Source organism: Eublepharis macularius, chromosome 4 (genome assembly GCF_028583425.1).
Source record: "Eublepharis macularius isolate TG4126 chromosome 4, MPM_Emac_v1.0, whole genome shotgun sequence".
Taxonomy (NCBI): Eukaryota; Metazoa; Chordata; class Lepidosauria; order Squamata; family Eublepharidae; genus Eublepharis; species Eublepharis macularius.
In genome coordinates, this window is record NC_072793.1 from 146,275,691 (window position 1) to 146,298,605 (window position 22,915).

The 22,915-nt window shown below is 40.2% G+C and overlaps 1 protein-coding gene across 1 annotated transcript in view; it reads left to right on the plus strand.

The window, feature by feature from the left end:
- Positions 1–22,915, plus strand: part of ADAMTS9 (ADAM metallopeptidase with thrombospondin type 1 motif 9) — a 173,563-nt gene that overhangs the window by 92,680 nt on the left and 57,968 nt on the right. The window contains exons 23-28 of the mRNA XM_054976014.1: positions 845–964; positions 3,497–3,601; positions 3,742–3,909; positions 4,934–5,224; positions 7,581–7,742; positions 9,132–9,308. Of these exons, the coding sequence (XP_054831989.1) occupies positions 845–964; positions 3,497–3,601; positions 3,742–3,909; positions 4,934–5,224; positions 7,581–7,742; positions 9,132–9,308 (1,023 nt within the window). The remainder of the gene's footprint in view (positions 1–844; positions 965–3,496; positions 3,602–3,741; positions 3,910–4,933; positions 5,225–7,580; positions 7,743–9,131; positions 9,309–22,915) is intronic.

The following is a 22,915-nucleotide window of genomic DNA, read 5'->3' on the forward strand; positions in this document are numbered from 1 at the left end:
CCCAATTTGAAAAGGAAATGAGTGAAATAGTGGAGGGAAATCATCTTTTTTATGTTTAATTTGTGTGAATTTTGAAGGAGAAGTTGGCTTTTGAATGTTTTGGCCCTTGATTGTAGATGTATTTCATTTATAGTAGCAGCAGAGTTACTTAGTCAGAAGTGTTGAAACCCAACATACATTAATTAATCTTCAGACAAATTGTAGAAAGATAGAACTTACAGTTTTATTGAGGTACAGTGCATCCATAGCAATATCTTGGAGAAGAGAGAAAGAGTCCCAATCTAAAGAGTCACTTTCCCTATCACTAACCACAGCCTGGCAGTGAGGCTGAGGTGCGGGTCTGTGGATGAGGCCTTCACGGCAAGAGCTCAGGGGATCACATCCTTCTTTGGAAGACCATGAGGCAAGAGAGGGAGAAATCTTTCAAGAGGCACAGAGACAGAGGAGGAATCAGGAAGTGTTCCCACCTTAGACAAAGAGAAGCAGCTTACAATCAAAAGAGTTACACATACGCTCAGAGAGACATGCAGTGCCCCCCAACGTCCAAGGCGTGCTGAGTTGCCTATTCCATCAGACTGTAATGCTTGAAAGTAAGGCCGAATCATTACAAAGCCTGCTTCACAGAGCACATGCAATACCACAAACGTAAAGTGGTTTGATTTGGTTCCGCAAATGATAGTTCTCCAACACAAATTGTTGGCACCCTTGTCAGATTGCAGTTCCCAGGAATATTGGGGATGGGGGAAAATGTCATGGGAGCCAAGTTGGTATAAAATGGATATAGTTTTGTTTGAAGTATAAATACACCACTGCTTTCTTTATTTCTCTTCCATCTATACTGCAGTGCACTGCAACATGTGGGCAGGGCTACCAGATGAGAGCAGTGAAATGTGTGGTTGGTGCTTATGTATCTGTTGTAGACGATAACGAGTGCAATGCTGCCACCAAACCAACAGATACGCAGGTAGGTGTGTTGAGATGCCTGACATACAGAAATCTCCATCCATTTTAATATCAGGAGGAGGTGAAGCACTTGAACTCCTAACACAGAGATAAGCCGGCAACCTTGGCACATGAGCCAGATTGCAGCATACTTGATCATTTTGCTTTGCAAACAAGTAAATGAGACAAGTTCTCAGGCACTTAAGTTGGCAGCATGAGAGAAAGTGATGGGCCTGGCTTATGCCCAACAAGCACAGCCACCAGTTGGGTTGAAAGCCAGTACCCTGAGGTACTGGTAGCACATTGCTTGGAGCACAGCTTGCTGCCAGAATGTTTGACCAAGTACAATCCTCATGTCTCACTCTTCTGTTTTGTTTGTCAGCACAGCAATATTTTCACAAGGAGATTCTGCATTTTTCCCGACACTCAGTTGAAAAAGCTTGCACACTTCTATCATAACTAGAGATGGGCACAAACAGAAAACAAACAAACATGATGTTGTTTGTTGCTATCCACAAACAGGGACTCACAAACAACCACGAACATGGCCCTGTTCACGAATATGTTTGTGATTCACTGTTCATGGGGGCCAGCAGGCTCTCCTCCAGCCATCATCCAAGTCAAGATCCCTACTGCACCACTCCCAGAAACCTGACCTGAGCAGGCACCAGGAAAGGTACCAATAATAAATAATAGCTTGGCCCCAGAGCCTCGCAGCAGCCCTGGAACTTGAAGGGGTAGATCCCTATCCCACCACACACAAAGAAAATTCAAGCTCCAATGCACTCTTTCTATCAAAATGCCAACAGCAACTGTCTCTCTCCCTCTCCACTGTCTGCAAAGTCAGAGTTGGGAGCCCCCCCTCCCCCCTGGTCTTTACTCCTTTGTAACATATTTGGAGCTCCACAGTTGAAAGGAAGACCTGCCTAATAAGCTAAATTGGGCTTAGAGTGGGGTTTCTAGGGCAACAGCAAGAGTTCCGACAGAGTTCAGACAATCCCTACCTATGTTGCCAAGGGAATTGATTGCAGGTGCCCAGACTGTCTGGCTTGACAAACAGCAACGAAGGATGCTTGCAAGGACCACCTGTTCATTTAGAATGGGGCCTCATGAACAATTTGTTCGCAAACAGCAGATTGGGCTGTTCGTGGCTTTTTTTTTGTTCGTATTGCTGTTCGTGCCCATCTCTATTCATAACTCATTCAAGATACACACAACCTTGTAAGGGAAAAGTGACAAAATGCTTTGCCCCACCACTAGTCAGATATTCCCTCTCTATGAATGATGACCATGTATGGGAGTAGGCTTTTTGCCTACTGACATGCTGGTTTTCCATGAGCAAAACAGAATTCCTCCAGTGTGAACTAAATAGTAAAGGAAGGATGTCACCCATGTGATGCGTATTGGTTTGTGTCATCTCTTTATTTCTTCCTCCCATTTCTCTGTGTTTTGTTGCACTATTCCCCTTGTCTATAACAAGCTTTTTTCTTCAATGCTTGCTAGAGTCCCACAGCATCTTCAAATCTGTGTTCGAGGTCCACATTTTCACCAAGGCTAAGCTGACACCTAAGAATTCTCCCTGCTTATGTGCCCATATACTTAATCTCTCTTTATTCATTGTAGGCTACACTCATATTGGTGTGCAGTCTCTGTGCAGTTCTTGTTGATGATGTGAATGCAGAGCGGCAGCAGAGCATCCATATGCCAGCATTCCATGCATTTTCTTTCCCTTTGCACCTCTCTGCTACCATTTCTCCCACATTGCATCACCAGAACATTTCTGGGGTGGGGATATATTGGAAATGCAATTACTGATTTTTTTAAAATCCTGAAAAAAATTGTCCTGTGGCACATTGGGTAAAATGGCAGCCCCAGAGGGCTGGTGTGAGAAAAATGGTGTTTATGTGGCATTCAAAAATGTACATCTTCTTGTCTATGCAGTGTTCAAATACACTTGGACTGCAATCTTTATGGGGAAAAAACTGATCAAAGCTAGGGAAGACTTGAAAAGTGGGCAATTAAAGGATAGCATCACGTGGTTGCTTCCAAAATTAGCACTCCTGTTAGCAAAGCAAAACATAAGGAAGCAGCCACAGCCTTCGAAGTCCAAACTATTCTGTCAGCCCTGTTCCTGACTTGTCCATGTGTTACGCTGTAATCCTTTGTGTGTCATCTTTGTTCAGTAAGTAGTCAACATTGCACTACATAAGCGATTCATGGAATCAGTGTAAGCATCTGTCAGTTGGCAACATGTGCCTGTAAGGGCTTGCATTTTTGCTGGAAAATGATGAGACACAGGTACAAAAAAAACTGTTGCAATTTATCTCTCAGTCTTTAGTATCTTTCACAGTTTTGCAAATACACCAGGAATATCTGCCTTTAAGCTACAATGAAGTGTTTGTAGTAAACAAGCAAAGGTGGGGCCCCACACCCTGTTTCCTAATAACATTGTTACACTGTTACACTACAGCCATCTGCATAAAAATACCTGGAAATGGAAGATACTGCTCAATATTTTGCTCGTTTTTTGTGTGTGTTGTCATTTGTGAAACAGGATTGTGAAACAGCGCCATGCCGTCTTCAACCAAGCAATCCAGAAACAAAAGAGAGCATGCCTGGCAGTCACAGAACCCAGTGGAGATTTGGATCCTGGACTCCAGTACGTTGAAACTGCTCAGCTATACGGTACCAGGGGACATTCGAGTCAGCTCGGTAAACCCTGCAGCCATACGTCTGCAGTGTACTATTATAATCACATGGGTCAGCTTTCCCACCAGCTTTCCTGTCAATCTTTCCTAGTGCTCTGCTACATGTGGGAAAGGCACCAGGATGAGATATGTCAGCTGTCGGGATGATCAGGGCTCTGTGGCTGACGAGGCTGCCTGCTTTCACCTTCTGAAGCCGTCAGCGACAGAAGTCTGTACTGTAACACCATGTGGGCGGTGGAAGGCCATGGAATGGAGCTCTGTAAGCATTCCTTATTTTAAATTTAAACATTTCCCCTCCTTCCTTGCTGCTCAGTATGTCCCATTGATCACATCCACCAATGCATTTTGAAGATAAGACCAAGGAACTTCAGAGTCACTGGCTGAATCTTAGAGCCAATTCACAGTGTGTGCTGTGGGGGAACAATTTGGAACAGGACTACATCCAAAGTGAGAATAAGAAGGTTACATCCTAATCTGAAAGGGCCCCAGGGAGCAGCAGTTTGCCCCACAGAGGAAACATATAGGTGCCTGTGTCTGCACCTGTATGTTTCCCTAACTGGGCAAGTAGCAGCTTCCCAGGGCTGTTTCAGGTTGAGAATACACATGCGTTCCCCTCATGGTGCAATTCCAGTCTGAATCACTCACACACACACACACGCACGCACACACACACACCTGGTGTTTAGAGAAAAGATTGCTAGGAGCACCATTCATGGAACTCCCAGCATCACTTTTGTTTGAGACCTCAGTCTTTCAACTTTGGAACAAACAATACGTTACAATGTACACGAGTTCGCCATGGGGGCTCGCAGTCATATAGTAGCTGTGAGTTCCTGGTGGGAACACCATTTAAAAGTGCCATGGGTGCCTAATTCAGATCAGAACTGGGGCTTGGGGGAAGAAGGGCTCCTGCCTCCCTCCCACACCATTTTCTCAAGCCAAAAGGGAGCAGTAAGCATTATTGCAAATAACACCAGTGCCGTTTCAGCCTGGAAAAATCCATGCATGGAGAAAGCAAGAGCTTCCAATGAAAGTCAGGCCCCTGCAGGGCTTATGGAGTTCTCACAGGAACTCACAGTTGCAATATGTATGCATGATCCCCTCCAATGGCATATGTTGTGATGTGTAGTTTGGCCCTCAGCTCCCATAACTATGAAATCATCAGTTGATACACTATGAAACAACTAACAATTGTTTTTCACAAATAGGCAACTTCGTTTTTTTAAAACCCACATCTTGTTGCTAAGGGTGATCATTTCCATTTCTCTCTGCTGTTAATATAGTGCTCTGTAACTTGCGGGCAAGGTAAAGTGACTCGGCAGGTAGTCTGCATAGATTACAACAACCAGGTTGTTGAAAGGAGTGAATGTGATCCAGAGGATATCCCTGCAACAGAGCAAGAGTGCTCTATGCCATCGTGCCAGCAGATCAGCCCTGACTACAACAGGCCTATCCATCCCTTCCCTTATCCTGACTATCGTCAGAAGAACAACCATGGTGGAAACCTGAACCGAAACCAAGGCCGTGGACATGTTCATGGAGGCAGTCAGTGGAGAACTGGACCATGGGGAGCAGTAAGTAGCTGTTGGGGATATGTTTAATTGCACAGTGAATTGGCTCGGATGTAAGCTATTTCCAGACTGAACCTGTTTTGCCCACTTTCCAAAGTTCCATAAAAAGGGGAACAAAAATTCAGTGATCAGATTAAACTATGCTAGTTAAGTTAAGATTATCTTCCCCAAGAAGATTGGGTAGATTTTTCAGGAAGCTTGGAGAAAAGGGAAAGGAGCTGATATGATTGTTAAAAGGACATTAGCAAGGTAGGGAGTAATAGCCATGGGGAAAGGATAAGAAGCTGAGTAAAGCACAAATCTCCACTGTCCGGCTGTTGTGAAAACTTGTCCAACCACTGGTCTCACCTCTGAACCTTTGAAAAGATTCTACTACATGCTTCCAAGTTGGGCTTTTTTTTTCAAGAGCTAGAAACTTGTTTTATTTTGTTTTAAGCCAAGACTGTATGTTTTCTCTTGTTAGATGAAAGGACTGCTTTATATGTAATGGCAGAGTGCTTCTCCAAATGGCAGAGTGCATCTTTTGGATGACAGATTCTTAATATATTGTAATATATCTGGATGGGAAACTTTGCTTGAAACATCTTTATAATGCCTGGTAGAAAAATTTGAATGGTTGTGCTGGTGCTATCCAAAATACACTTTAAATATCCGAATTATGATTGTAGAATGTAAAACTCTGGAGACAACTGCTGGGACTCCTCATGTGTTGTGCCTATCTTTAGGGAACATGCTGTGTTCAGTTTTAATGCTCGCTACCTCCTGGCTTTAGCACCAGGTCTGGTTATAACTTAACAGCAGGTTCTGTTTGTGGATATCAGCATCTTTACATTTGCTTATTGAACTAGTACACTTTGTTCTATAGCCTAAATTTTGATTAGATCACTGCTAAGGTACTCTATTGATTCCAAGGTTAGATTGGGAAGTTTTGTGGGGCACAAAGATCTGGGACCTGCAGAAGCATTCTAAATAATAACAACAACAACAAACAACTGCTTGGAAAATTAATGGAGATTCATTCCTTGGACATAAAGAACACTGGAATTTCTTTGTCAAATCCAGCCAAAGAGCCTTCTAGTCAGTCCTATTACAGCAGTGGCCATTTAGATGCCTTAAAGTTACCAAGTGAGGTCAGCTTTTGGTCATCCTTTGTCCCTGATATCCAGTACTCCTTTGGGTCATGTTTATTAACTATTTTTTTAATTCACAAATACAAAGTAAAAAGAATTATAAACAAATCAGTCTCAAATACATAAGCATACACAACTAGGTAGTATAGTAACACCATCTTTGCACCAAGAAACAGAAAATATCATCCTATTAACCACACCTCCTATATATACTGTAGAGTTAAATCCCTAACATTTTTTCTGAGTTTAGTTTTATTCCAGTAGATTAAGAAATGTTGCCAACATATAGCAAATTCCTCTAGAGAAGATCCTTTTCTCTCCCATAACTACTTATACCCATAAGTACTCTATTAGCATAACAAATCAGGGGTCTGTTAATTGTTGAAAGACCTATTTCCATAGTTAACCTTGTCCTATTTTAAGAAGCATCTTTAGTGTCCCATTTTGTGAATTCAGAACATAACTACACTTCGTGCAATGAGGAGCTGCTACTTCTTTTTTTTAACAAAAGGAAAGGCAGAGCATAGTCCTGTTGAAGATATCTTTGGCGTAGAATACAGGTCCCCAGTGTGGTGTTTTTGGTTCTGTGGCACCTGCCAACACATTTCCTAATACCCACCAAATGTTTTTAGAAAGAGGGTAGGGCTCCCAATAGGGCTTCTGATTGGCCACTCGAGAGCTGATTGGCTGCGCCCATTAAATAACATTATTTCAGTGGCAGCAGCCACCACAAAACTGGATTCATTCCCTCACTCCTTTTTCCCAGTGTATTTTTTTTGTCCCCTATACTTGGGTTTCGTTTAAGTGGTTGGCTCTGCCTCCTGTGGCAGCCATTTTGTGGTTCCCCTCACCACTCTGTGTCAGAATTCCAAAGGTGTCCACAGGGTCAAAAAAGTTGGTGTAGAACATTCTGCTTTAAGAATGTTGATCTTGTTTAATCTCGGAGCCCCAGTTCTGTATGAACATCCAAATTCCATCAGCAACTGTGTTCTTGGATAAATATTACACTATGACGTTCAATATGTATTTATATTTTAATATGCCACCACAGCTGCTGATGAGAGAGTTTACCATTCTCAAGAAACAGACAAGGCAGAAATGGGGGAGGAGGGGGAGGTTAATAAGCAAATAGATTGAAATGAGGAATGCTCAGTACCTAGTGATGTTTATCCAGTGAACGAGTTGTCCTAGACTGAGCTTCCTTAGCCTTTGATAATCATGTTTTATAGTGTTCCAGTACATGCGCTGGGGGATTCCAGCGGCGGGTTGTGGTGTGCCAGGATGAAAATGGATATACTGCTAGTAATTGTGATGGAAGAACAAAACCGGATGAGCAGAGATCATGTGAATCAGGGCCTTGCCCTCAGTGGGCCTATGGCAGCTGGGGTGAGGTAAGAAAAGTATAAATTCTTTCATCTTAAAAAATCACTGCCAAGATTTTCATTTTAATAACTGAGGCATTATTAATTATGAAATTAAAATGTACTTAATATTTTACTACATTTGAATTTCCTTTCATTTTTTATTTTAAAAAGTTAGAAACTTCAAAAACAGCAAGACACCACCACAGAACTGTGTGTGTGATATTGTCTTGTTTCTGTAAGTGCTGCTTCATTAGGAACAGGAATCATTTATAAAACAGCAGTTAAGACTTTGGATACCAGATTTAAAGCAGTTAAAATTGTTTGACTGCCCCCCAAAATTTATTATTCATGTTTTTAATAAATGGATCCTTTCCTTTTTGGGAAGAATTCTCTACAAAGAATTCTTGTTCTCATGGGTTTACTGCTGCACAGACAATGTGCCCTTTTTTGCTGTGAAATGGAAAGTCACTGAGCGTTCCATGGGTGTGCAAGAGCTCCTTTGGAGCTTCTGATCAAGGACAGTGAGCACAATCAACAACTGAGCCACTAAAAACTGCATTGGAGAGCCCCTGTGATCAGCGCATCAGTTATTCAAATCCCCTGATTAGCCCACTCGGTCATGCTTTTGTTAATGTGAATGTAGCTCTTTGATTTAAGCTCTAGGAGGACTTGGAAACCAAAGGAGGGGACGCAACCATTTTTTTGCAATGTCTTTTTTACATTTTTGATGGAAATGGCTCTCCACAATGGAGGAACAGCCTCAAAGGATATGTACTTACTGAATTTTCTTCTCCTGCCCCCCACCACTTCTAATATAGGGTTTGGTTTCTTTAGAAATAAAGAGAAATGGTGTCATACAACCTTTTATGTACACCAGTGTAGATATTAATTCATTCCCAGATTTTACAAATGTGGGAATCTCTCATAAATCTTTCAACCCAAAATGATATATGAAGTGGTAACTCCTTGCTCTTGCCTACAATTGGATCTAGGCCTTCTGGAGTTCATTTAATATGCCAATATGACTGCTTGCATTTTTGTGATGTAATGGTTTGTGTGTTGGACTAGGATCTGGGGGAGACGTAGGTTCAAGTCCCCACTCTGCCATAGAAACTCACCGAGTGACCTTGAGTCAATCGTACACACTTAGCCTAATCTATATCAAGGGGTGTTTGTCAGGATACAATAGCGGAAAAGGAGAATGATGTAAGCCACTTTGGGTTCCCATTGGGGAGGAAGGAGGCATATAAATGAAATAAATAAATACGTTTAAGTTTTTTTCCTGGTTTCTAGACATATGCAGATCACTCCCAAAAGGCATCCGAATGGACTGTGAGCTGGATCACAGAAGCAGCAATCATATAAAACAGCCTGATTATTACTAACATAATCTGTGTGTCTACTGCTTTCTTCCAGTGTACAAAGCCATGTGGCGGAGGAACCAGAACAAGACTGGTTGTGTGCCAGCATCCCAATGGAGAGAGATTTACGGATCTGAGCTGTGAAATTCTTGACAAGCCACCAGACCGTGAGCAGTGCAATATGCGGGACTGCCCTCGTGAGGCTGCCTGGAGCACTGGCCCTTGGAGCTCGGTACGACCATAGCATACTTCTGTATTTGGCGGGGGCTAATCATGCACAGATATTTCATAGGAACGGAGTGAGTGTGCTAAGGTCACGGTGCTAATATTTGGTGCATGTATGTGTGTTTGTTTTGTTTTTAAAAAGAAAACTGCACTTAAAAGAATGATGCATTCCAAATAAAATAGGCATTCAGGAAGGGCTTCAGCTGAGAAATCCCATTCACTTTTTAAAAAGGCACTTTCTGCTTAATAACAAAGTTTGTACATTTTATTAGCCCGTTTCGTGTGCTGCACATTGCAAATCTCCATTATGAAGAAACCCTTTGCAAGCAAACAAAAATCATTTAAGCATTCAACTTCCGAAAACCATTTTTCTTTCTTAAAAAGGACAGTTAATCTCCTTTTTAAATGTCTATTTCATGTCCTTTGCAAAAGTACTATAGTTATGAGAGAATTCCAGTGCTAAGCTGCCTCCATCTGTCTTGCTATGTCTGTATATGTATTTCAGTGTGCCGTACAAACTCATGTATTGAGGTAACATAAGAGTCTTTTTTTAGTAAATAGTAGAGATGGGCATGAACTGAAATACAAACCAAAGTTTGTGGCAAACTGGCCTAGTTTGTGGTTCGCAAACCAATGGTTTGTCAGAGCACATTTCTGATGAACCGCCATGAACTTTAGGCTGGGTCATTTGGTTCCTCACTGTAGACAGCCTGGCACCAATCAATCAGTTTCCTAGGCAACAGGAGATGGACTTCCTGCAGACCTTCTGCTAACCCAGAAGTGGCCTTCTGCTGGTCCAGAAGTGACCTTCTGATGACCCGGAAGTGATGATTTGCCGACCTGGATGTGACATTTTCACAAACCAAACGAACCGGTTCGCGAACCAGGGCAGGTTCATGAAAGTTCGTGGTTCGTGAAATGCGACGAACCGCACGGTTTGGTTTTTTTCCAGTTCGTGCCCATCTCTAGTAAATAGGAATGACATAAACAATTCTGTCTGAAGAAATACAGGCAATACTGATAAGCAGAACATTACTTTTCCTGAAATTTGGAGAGTAACATATTGTATAAACATGTACTGGACTGATGTATGTTTAATAGCAAAGTCCAAAAGTGTGGGATGTTTTTAAGAATGTCTTTTTAAGAACCACGTAATAGCTGAATGTTTTTTACTCAAAAGTACTGTTCACTGCCCCGTGCCATTTTGATCGGACAGGATAAAAATTATTTGCTGAGTACAGCTTTCTGATGTACGGGCGCAAAGATGAAAAAGGTAAAATCTTTCCCAATCACAATCATTGCAAGTTAACAAAATAGACAGACCTGAAGCATTTTTTCTGTTGGTGGCTGTTGCTGTGTCACTAACAGAGATCCAATTAACATATCCTCCAGAAATTCAGACATATTTGAGGGTGGCTTCATATTGATGCAATGCATAGCAAGTATGTAAAATGCGAACAACCTGTTCCATGCCCTATGAATCCCTAGCTTGTGTGAACACATCAGAGATCCCTTGATTCCAAGCAAGTTTCTCAGTGCCCCATATCTGACAATTAGCTAAGAAGTACTTCAGCTTTGAACAACTCCTTTATTATAAATTATAAATTTATTAGAAATGGCATTAATAATAATTAAGCAGTGTTTATGACAGCCAAAGAGCCACTAAGACAGGTAGTCTTTCTTTGCAAGCATTTCCCCCTTGCAGAACTCCTAACTAATCATTGAATATATGACTTACACACACAAAAAGAGTAAGACATTGTTTTACTGGGACAAAGGAGTACTGAGCCCGCTCGGTGGGGAGGGCGGACTAAAAATCTAATATAATAAATAATAAATAAATACGTGAGAGAACTTGTCCTACTTTCAAAGAGCTTTATGAAATACTTGCCCCTTGCAACTTATTTGATTTCCCGCCCCCCTAGCCCTGTGAGTTTAGAACATGAGACCATAGTGGCCAGAATGAAAACCATTAGTGTGTCTATTTAAATGTCTGTCACAAATCAATTTCCAAATAACATTGTTTTCTCATAGCGTATTTAAAAAGATCTTAATTTGTCTCTAAAGCACTTTATAAAAGAGAGCCCTCTTCAACAAATGTAGGAATTTCCTTCTGCCTATATTACCTTCATAGTCAAATGGCTGGAATGGTGCTTTGTGTAGCCTTTGAGGCACGTTTTTGGCAGTTTTAATTCCATACCTCAGCTAATTGTGTAATAGCCATACATCTCCTTAAGTGATATCTATATGGTGCTTTATCATTACAAGGGACAGTGCTGTAAAATACCTTAATCTGAGGTGCTAATGTATCCCTTTCTCTACAGAGGGATAAGTTGGTGCTAGAAATAGTATGTTAGAAATGTAGCTAGGCGGCATCTCATGCGGCTGGTTTTCTCTCCAAATTATGTACTTAAAGATTGCTGCTAACATGTCATTACACTTTTGAAGACTTCCATGCATCAAAGGGGATAGGGAGCGGAAAGGATATTGTACAATCGTTCATGCACCTGTGTGTATGTGTTTTTTTTAACCAATGGAGTTATCACAATAGATGCATTCTGGCCAGTTTCCCGTTCAGTTTTTCTAAAACAGTTTCTGCTGGGTATAATGGTCCTTGACTATGGAATTGCTCCTCACTATCTTACGCTCAAGATTAAAAATACAGGGTTTCATCCAGTATTCCTTACCAAGTAATGATACCAAGTATCAGTGGTAATATTACCATCCCAGATGGTTAAAAAGAATCATAGTAGGCCTCCCCCCACACAAAAAAAAAAGAGTTTAGAACCACAGTGGTATTTTTATAGAGAGAGAATGAACACAAATTGGGGGGAGTCTGTGATTGTGAGCTAGAGATCTAATTTTTTAGTGCAGAACAGTTAAATTGGATGATTTTTCTAAATCAGGTTTTTAAAAAAGTCTACTATAATGTGGTTAAATGTTATTTCAGTAGTTCAGAAAAAAGGAATCACAAAGCTGCTTGGGCAGAAGGGGCCTGATTCTGTAATAAAGAAACAGATGTGTCCTAAGTTATATATTCTCCTGCCTTTCCCCCAGTACAATTGTAGCCTCTCCAGTCTATCCTCCCTTTTCTCCTGCCTACATATGATTCAAACATTGAGAATGAAATGGTCAAAATCTGGATCTGCTGCTCAGTGGACACTAATCCTTAAAAGGAGTAGAGCCCAGTCCAGTCCAGGTTCTGGTCTCACTACAGCCAGGGAGCAGTAAACCTTTTCTAATTTTATATTAATGACCTTTGGCTCTTCAGTGGAGAGTCTTGTGACCAAAGTATTCAGAGTCTTCACCAAATTCCAGCAGTCCTACCATGTGAAAAATTCCCTCCTGAGAAAAGTCTGCAGGGCTGAGCCACTTATTTGTATATCATGAGAAATATCTACATTCCACATGGAACCGAACTCTGAGAGTTTAACCATGTAATCCTTTGTAGAGTTACTCCAGTGTAAACTCATTGATTTCACAAGGCCTTAGGCTAGGGTTACTCTGCATAGGATTGCCCTGTAAATGGATGATGGTACAACTGGTGCTGAATGGGTAAAAAAATACGAATTCTTAAACCAAAATTGCTTGCTTTACCTGAGAAGTGCAACCAATAATGTTTGTCTACCTCGTTTTGATATACCATGTGCTACTATTATAGGTAGAGGAGGAAAGCCGTCTTTTAGTTTTATGTTGCCACATTTCCTTCTGACATTTTAGATCACCAGCTTTCTGCTGTAAATATTTGTACTTCATCTGTACCAGATGGAGTGTTGCTTTCATGTTTTGGGACACTTTTGAAACAAGAGTATAGTATTGGCTGAAACGTTTTTCAGCAGAATGGGTTTCTTTATGTATTTATGTTAATGAAATGTATTTATTTTTCAACCATTGTTATTTAATTTTATATAAATGTTGCATTACATTTACAATGTTTGAATGTTGGACAGAGGAAAAAAATTAAAGTAGAATGTAATAATCAAGATATTTTGTAGATTGGTTTCTTTGGTTTTATATTGCACTACCATTGTATATATTTTACAGTGTGATACAGCAGGGTTTCCCAAAGAGCATATGTTATAGTTCTCCTTCAGATCTTCTTCCGAGGAATAGGTCATTTGATACAATAAATTGATTGAGTAACACAGTAATGTAAAGGAATGCACATAGACAAGGACCAGCTTGTTTAGCTGAGTGCCTCTTCAGAAATTTGTCATGAGCCAGAGCAGGATTCTACAAAGCCCAGATGCCAGCTATAATGGCACCTAGAAATTTCATTGTGGCACCTGTTACTTCCAACAAACGCAAACCCTTCGACTCCTGTTGTCTCTTAACTTGGCAGCCCCTGCTCCCAAGAGATATTGTTTACTTCCTCTCACCTCTCCAGCGCATAACTGGAGAGACTCAGCTACTTTTGGAAAGATCCACCCTGTCCTATTTGTTAGGGGTGATACGGAGTTTTCTGAAGCCAGATCAGTCCTTCCAGTTGTGATTGTGGATAGCAGAGGAGGAATGAACATGCTGTTACTTTGCAGCCAGCACTCAGAAGATAAGCGCACATGTACCGTACAGCCCTGTAGGAGGTGCAGTCAAGATGGCCGCACACAGCTAGTATACTACAATGGCTAACATTGCAGTCCTAAGTAGACTAACACCCTTGTGAGCCCAGAAGGTTTGCACTGTGAGAGACTAAACTAGGAACCAGGTAAGCCCTACCTGTTCTATGACTTCATTAGATTGCCTGAGGCAAACTGCCTCAATACCTTCATTTGTACAATGTGGATGCAAATAATGCAATCCAATCTTACAGGAGTGTTCTGTGGCTTACAGAGATAATGTCTGCAAATACCTTTTTATGCTTTAAAGTACTATGTATCTGTCTTGATGCATTTTTCTTTACTTTTTTCTTCTTTTAATACTGCAATAACAAACAAACTAGAAAAGAGGGGAGAAACCAATACAATCCCTATCGGTACATTTTCAGCCCACCCTTCCTCTGAGTTGCTCAGGGTGGCATACCTCTCTTCCTTTGATATTATCATTAATAATATCCTTCTGCCAGGCCAGTAGAGAGAGCTTGCATGGGGATGTTCACTTTGACTCGAGTATAAAATGTTTGTTTCTGGTTTGTTTTGGGGTGTTCCCTACATCAGTGCTCAAGGCAGATTCCCACAGGTTACAGCCCAGCAGACTGAATACAGCTTTTCAGCCATGTTTGATGAGGTCTACTGGATATCCTTTTCGTGCTGTCCACCAAGGACTGTAAAAAACTGGTGGGGTCTGTCCTGACAGGCAATAATACTAGTATGTGACTAGTGAGCTGTGTTCAACTCTGTTGTTCATAAGTCCTTCAGGTATGGTCCAAGAATAAGTAGTGACATTGTTAGATAACTCTTATTTGATCATTTTCTGAGAGACACTGATGGCTTTGGTCTGAAAGTTCCCAAATGTTTTACATTGTTCTTTCTTTCTATGTAATCTAATGCCAGAGTTCCCTGACAGTTTAACAAATTTCCACTAATCTTCATGGCCTTTAGGGTATTATTTTAAATTAGCTATGAAGACCTTGGTCTTCTCTGGAGTTGCCAGTGAATGTAATCTGAATACTTGGATGTGCCTCCCTCTGGTCCACATCACATTGGATGGCTGTCAATTTATTTTTGAAGATGGTGTTTATTGCTTTTGGGGCTTCTCTTATTTCCTTTCTTGTGGGAATTGAACACACAGAACTTTTGTGTTGACTTTGCCTGCCACCTAATTCTTTCTCAGTCATCTTGAACGTTGTGATCACCTTTTTTCAAGACCACAGATGAAGAAAACAATCATGGGAACCATGTAATTTGAGATTACAGTAGATGGGCCAGAGAATGACTGGAGCAATAGTGGGTAGACTGGCTTCATATAGACATGATACACCATTGCTTCATTTAAACTCTGGTGTAGTGAGAAGTATGAGTGTGAGCTTCCTAGCAAGCTGTGGTTTGTTGGTGAGTCTAAACTAGGACTCTCAATTATTGGTTGGATTCAGTGGAGCTGTTAACAGAAGATCTTGTTGAATGTGGATTTTTACTTTGTTCCGCTGTCCACAGCTGCCTCTTCTAACCTCTGGAAGGATGATTTTCTGGATCACAAGACCCAAATGAATGAACAACCAGACAAGATGAGTAGGTTGCAGTGAGGAGGGGGATGGAAACGAAATCACTTCCCTCTTCTGGAAGTGGACACTGCTGCCATAAGAGTGTGTGTGTGTGGTGGGGGGGGGTATTCTGCCTTTCCTCCACCTCGCTGAAGCTATTAGTCAATCAGTTGGCAGGGGGGGCGGTATAGGGGCTGCTGGAGATAGGGACTGTGCTGAAAATCTGCTTCTGCCCACATTTTCTGCTGAGAACTCCACTGGATCCAACGTTGTGGTGTGTTAATTGTGGTTTGTACTAATTGTGTTTTTCATGACACCTGAATGCAGAAATCCCATTTTGTTGAATTACACCATTGCTCTTAGGGCTAACCTAGATGTGCAAGTTTTTAAAGAGTTGGGTCTGGGTCGAGTTTCCATTTGGAAAGCCCAAACAGCCTCGGAATGCCTCCATGTGGGCAGGGCTCCTCCCTCCCTCCTCAAGCCATTTCCTGTGTCAAAATAGTATGGGAAGGTGTTTTTTCCCTGTTTTTACTGTTCCACATGCCCAGAATACTCCATATGGAGCAGGAAAAAACCTGAAAAAACCACCCTAGCTTGATGTTCAGCTTGACTCTTAGCCTCCTGCATACAGATAGAGAAGCATAAACAGAAAACCTTACAGCTTGAGCTGCATTCAGCTACGGATAGTGCTTTCCAAGGACTCTCCCTCCTTCCTTTCCTTTGCCTTCTCTCCATGTTCGGCTTCCCTGCCAGAGGGGCTGAAAAATCTTTTTGTTTCAGAGTACACTTCAGGAGATGCATTGAAGTGACTGGGTAGAAACAGGGAGGAAAGGTAGCTGATGGTTAGCAAAAGAGAAAGCAGGGTGAGGGTTGTAAAAGATTTCACAGGACAAACGTTGTGACGCAGCTAGCCAGAAAGGGGGAGGGATCCTGACATTCCTTAGCCAGGAAGGGGGAAGGGGATGCTTGACTTGCCTGAGGTTTCTCCCTCCCCCTTTTCCTTTCCCCTTTCTTGCAGTGTACTTATAGCAAACATTCCCCACTTGCCACTGCAATAAAATTCAGGATTCTGCTTGGAGGTGAGGCAGCTAACTCTAAGTAGGATTTATAAACAGATCTTATGTTCATCTTGTTGACTAACCAAGGTTAGTGCAACAAACTGGTTTAAACAAACTGCAGTTTATTACATCTGAATGTTGCCAGTAAGTCAGGGAGAAGTACTCATGGAATAAATGCTTTGAAAAGGTCAGTCTATTGGCTGCCCATTCCCAAAGGCCCCGCAAGGGGGCAGGGATATTCCAACTTGATTTTTTTTTTTTACTCCAGGATTACTACTGTGTTCCCTAGTTAATTTTCTTAATACAATAACATCAGTGACAGAAGGCAATGACTACATATCCTTTCCACATTGCTCTGGGTCTCTTTCTCTATTTTTATTTTTGCCCAGGTTTCCTGCACTAAATGCCCATGGGAACTAGGCAATTTTCTCTTTCCTTCTTTCAGAGACCTCTTAGGTCTGCAATCTAACCTTGCTACTAGTGTGCAGTAATTTGCTGTGTACCCACAATCTTCTCTTCGGCTTTGAAATGCATGGGAGAACCAGTACTCAAGCAAGAAAGAAATAATTGCCAGGTGCATTTAGCTTCAGTTTAGATGAAACCTATGAGGCGTGTGCTTTAGTGGGTCACTGTTTTAACCCTTTTTATTCATTTTCTCAATAAAATAGACACTGGGCATAGGTATGGAAATAGGAATTTACTGGCACTTTGCCCATCTCTTTTGCAAAGATCTTCAGGCCACATTGCTGGTTTGTACAATGCAGAAGGCTGTACATACATGTAGTGATTCTATCAAGTGTGTTTTTTATTCCACTCTTCCTCATAAGGAGTTCAGTGTGCATGGTTCTTCCTTCCCAATTTTATCTTCACAGCAACCCTGTGAATTAGGTGAGGTTGAGAGAAAGAGAGAGACTAGCCTAAGATCACCCAGTGAGTCTCATGATGGGGGGGTGGGATTTGAACCTGGGTCTCTCAGACCGTTTTCTGACAATTTAACTATTACACCACACTAGCTCACTAAACTAATAATCTAAATGAATTGGATATCATCTAATGTGTGTGGAAAGCCTGAAGTTCTTGTACATAGGAGCGTTGGGTAAAGTCTACACGTGCCATAGAATGAGGTGGTCATGTTCTGATGCAGTAAAATTGACTGGATTGTTTTAAACCGCAGGCGAGTGGGTCATATTTTTGAATGCTTGCAAACAGACTAATAAAGCAGTCTAAAGTAGTACAGTCCTTTTTACTTCTTTATTCTCCTGTATATGTAGACAAGGCCTTGGTTACATAAGTTTGTGGGAAGCCAGGGGGCAGGGGGAACAGTATATATACATCGTGGTATGATCTTGGCCAGGATGATTTATTCCATTGATTTCAATATTGTAAATATTATATTACATGACTTTCATAAAGATCTGGTCACCAAAAAGCACCTACAGGACAGAGACAAAACAAGGGACTAACAAAGCAGTTCAGATCACAGCAGCTTCTATTCAAGGAAACATTTAGATCTCCACAAGTATTGATTCCCCATGCAGTGATTTTTTTTTTAATTTTTATTGGTGAGTTTATATTTCATATTTAATACATACATTCCCATTATATCTAATTTGCTCTAACCCCCACCCTTTTCTTCCCCCCTCCTTGTCGACTTCCAACAGCTTTCCAACCCTTAACCCTTCTTATTACTTAACTTCACTTATATTCTTCTATAACACATATGTCATAATATCTCTTACTCTAAGCATATTCAAATTATTTTATATATATACTATATTAAATCCACTAATATATCCATTTTACTCTTCCTTAATTAAACTGTGTGTTCTAAATAAAATTTCCTTAAACATAATACTAGCTTAGATTATAATAGTTCAATTTCCCCCTTAATGGTAAAGTTGCTTCTCTCCTCTATTTTCAACATCACATTTTAATAATTCTCTAACTGCCACAGTTCTCCTTTCACATCCCATTTTTTTTCTAAATATTGTTTCAATTTCCCCCAATCAGCAATAAATTGTCCTGGATCAAGATCTTTAAGTTTTCTTGTCATTTTGTCCATCTCCGCCATGTACAGCAATTTGTAAATCCAATCTTCTATAGTTGGTATTTCTTGTATTTTCCATTTCTGTGCATACAAAAGTCTTGCCGCTGTAGTCATATAAAATAACAGTGTTCTGTAATGCGTTGGAACATCTTCCATTCCCAAGTTCAGTAGCAACAATTCTGGGTTCTTAGTTATTTGGATTTGTAAAATCTCATTAATTGCTTCAATTTTATATCCCCAGTATTGCTTAGCTACCTCACAAGTCCACCACATATGGTACAATGATCCTTCACGCTTTTTACATTTCCAGCATTTGTCTGACATGTTAGTATTTCCTAACGCAATTTTCTTTGGTGTTAAATACCATCTATAGATCATTTTATATACATTCTCTTTAATGTTCATACAAGTTGAGATCTTCAGTGTATTTTTCCACAAGTGCTCCCACGCCTCCATTGTTATTTCTTTATGAAAATTTATTGCCCACTTCACCATCTGGACTTTTACTATTTCATCCTCCGTATGCCATTTTAGAAGTACTTTATAAATCTTTGAGATTTCTTTCTTACCTTCTTGTAATATCACTTCTTCTAATTCTAAATTTTCCATTCTTATTCCTCCTTAACAGTCCGAGTTAAAAAGATCTCTGATCTGTCTGTATTGAAACCATCCATAACAAGGAGACAGCTCTTCTTCTGTTTTTATTCTTAATATTGAATGTTGTATTTGTGTTATCTCCTTGTAAGTTAGACGTTGCTGTTCATTGTCGACAGTTCTCGGATCTATTACTTCATACGGAACCACCCATGAAGGAGTTCCATCTTCCATGTAAACCTTATACTTCTTCCAGATTGTGAAGAGGCTTCTTCGAATGTAATGATGCAAAAACATAGAGTCCGCTTTTACTTTATCATACCACAAATATGCATGCCATCCAAATATTTTTTGTATCCCTCCAAAGCCAGCAATTTACGGTTTTTTAACGTTATCCAATCTTTTAACCATGCCAGACATATTGCTTCGTGATATAGTCTTAGATTGGGCAGTTGCAAACCACCTCTTTCCTTCGCATCCTGTAATACTTTCATTTTCACACATGGTTTCTTGCCTGCCCACACAAAGTCTGAAATTTTCCTTTGCCATTTGTCAAATTGTTTAGAGTCTCGAATAATTGGAATTGATTGCAACAAGAACATCACACGCGGTAAAACATTCATCTTTACTGCTGCTATTCTTCCCAACCATGATAAATTCAGCTTATTCCATTTTATCAAATCTCTCTCTATTTGTATCCACAATTTCTCATAGTTGTTTTTAAATAAATCTATGTTTTTCGCAGTCAGTTCAATACCAAGATATTTTACTTTGTTAGTTACCTCACAGTCCGTTATCTCCATTAGTTCTTGCTGCTTCTGCTTAGTCATATTCTTACATAATATCTTCGACTTCTTTTTGTTCACATAAAATCCAGCCAAATCTCCGAACTCCTTTATTTTGTCAATTATTTTGGGCATGTTCTCAATTGGATCTTCCACTATTAACATTATGTCATCCGCAAATGCTCTGACCTTGTAGGAAAATTCTTTTATTTTTATGCCTCGGATTGTGTCATCGTCTCGTATTTGAATCATCAATATTTCCAATATCAAAATGAACAACAATGGAGACAGAGGGCAGCCCTGTCTTGTACCTTTACTTATTTTCAATTTTTTGGTTAAATCATCATTCACTACAATCGCTGCACATTGGTCTCTGTAAATTTCTTTAACCGCTTGTATGAACTTTTCTCCCATTTGCAGCTTTTCCATAGTGGCAAACATAAAGTCCCAGTTCAGATTGTCAAATGCTTTTTCCGCGTCCACGAATAAGAAACCAACTTCCCTATCACAATGCTTATCATAGTATTCAATAGCGTTTATTACTGTCCTTAAATTGTCTTTGATTTGTCTATTGGGCAAAAATCCAGCCTGTTCTTCTGCAATAAATTCCAACAGCCATCCCTTTATCCTTTCCGCCAAAACTTTTGCAAATAATTTATAGTCATTATTCAGCAACGAAATTGGCCGATAATTTTTGACATTAGTCAAGTCCTGTCCGTCTTTCGGAATCAGTGATATATTAGCTTCGTTCCATGAATCAGGAATCTTTTGGCCTTGCATAACTTCGTTCATTACCTCTCTCAAAAAAGGTGCCAATTCGTTACCCATCATTTTGTAGAACTTTGCCGTCCGTCCATCCGGTCCCGGTGCTTTCCCTAATTTCGTTGATTGGATGGCCTCTTTTATTTCTTCCTCTGTCACTTCCCTATTTAATTTTTCTTTCCATTCCTCTGACATCGTTGGAAGTTTCATTCTCTCCAAATACTCCACTATTGAATCTCTATTCATTTCTTTTTTCTGGTACAATTTTGCGTAGAATTTATAAAAAGCTTTACTAATAGCTGATTGATCCAATAATATTCTGTCTTCTTCTCAAATCTTAATTATAGTTTTCTTCTCTTTTTTTCTTTTTTAATTGCCAAGCTAAATATTTGCCAGGTTTATTTGCACCTTCAAATATTTTTTGATTCACTTTTTTCAGGTTCCACTCCAATTCTTTGTTATTCATTGCCGTCAATTGCTCCTGCAATATTTTTATGTCCTGATATATTCGCTTCTTCCCTGGTCTTTTCTTAAGTTGCATCTCTTTGGCTTTGATTTTTTCAGTTATTTCCTTTCTCTTTTCTTCTTTTTTCCTTCTATCTCTTGCATTCAAGTCCATCAATATTCCTCTTATTACAGCTAATGGGATTCCCCATGCGGTGATTTCATTACATGTTTTATTAAGGAAACCCAAAGAAGTTGATAAAATGTCTTGTTTCTGAACTGAATAATTGTATTGTGAATTTTGAAACTTGTGTATATTGTTGCCAGCATTATCCTCCTACTCCTTGGACAGAACATGGTGTTTTTATTGCATTCCTCCCTGTTTCTACAACCCCTTCTGACCCCACAATGATAATTTCCAGGGTCACAGAAGTGAGGTGTGGGGCTCTAGTGAGGAAGTACAACTTGCATGAGGCATGCAAGCTAACTCTGTTCAAATGTTAAATTATTTCCAAGACAGCAGTATATGCAGAGATCTACGTAAGTATAGAAAAGTTGCTTCCTTATGTTTCCTTTCTGAGAGAGCCTGCAATATACAGTGAATAGCCCTTATGTTAATCGTGCTATTGAAAATAGAAAATTCTGATCTCTCTCTCAAAATAACCTGAAGCTAACATTCTCAGGTTAGGTTTTCAAGCAAGGAGTGGCATGGTTGTAGCGCTCAATATATCCATGGCACAGCTAATTTTGTCTACCATGATGCTTTACAGATCTTAGTAGAATGAAATGCCTCTTGGTATGTACAGCATTAGTTATTCCTGTGATTGATACAATATCCCAGTAATACAAATAACTGGGGGTGGGTGTAAGCAAAACATCAATGAAATTGGGTGTGGAAATTGTATCTTTTTAGACATCCGTGCCAGGCCCTTAAGATTTCTAAGCAACTTTTGTATATGAAACTTTGAAACACTTGAAAATTTGGCCTTGAGAAAAGAAACACTCTCTTGCCTTATTGTGATGGGAAGTGTGTTACACCACAATCCTAAGTAAATTGTATTCACTTTTAAGCTCATTGACTTCAATGGACTTAGGAGGGTGTAACTCTGCTTAGGACTAGAGAAGGGCACGAACCGAAATACAAACCAAAGTTCAGTACAAATTGGGCCGGTTTGTGGTTCGCAAACCAGCGGTTCATCAAAGCCCATACCTGATGAACCACCATGAACTTTAGGCTGGTTCGTTTGGTTCATTTTTTGGTTCATCACTGTAGACTGCCTGGTGCTGATCAATCAGTTTCCTAGGCAACTGGGGGTGGACTTCCTGCAGACCTTCTGCTGGCCCAGAAGTGACGATTTTCTGGCCCGTATTTGACATTTTCACGAACCAAACAAACTGGTTCATGAACCAGGGCATGTTCATGGTTCATGAAATGCGACAAACCATGAACCTCAAGGTTCTTTTTTTTTTTTGTTCGTGCCCATCTCTACTTAGGACTGCACTGTAAGTACCAGGAAAATGAATTTAATAATGCTTTTGGTATCAGTGACATCCAGGGTGATTCCACAGTAAGTTGCTGTTTAGGCAGCTCTAAAAAAGCACTCATGGACGAATGGAAGCAAATTCTTAGTTCTAAAGAAATTGTCATTGATTTTAGGACTCCAAAAGTAATTTCTGAGAAAATTATTCTAGCATAAAAGAGATTGCTATCCAACAATGAGTTAGAAAGGCTTTTGAAAAAAGAAAGTAATTAAGTTCATAAAAACTTGCCAGATGTTAAGGGCTGAG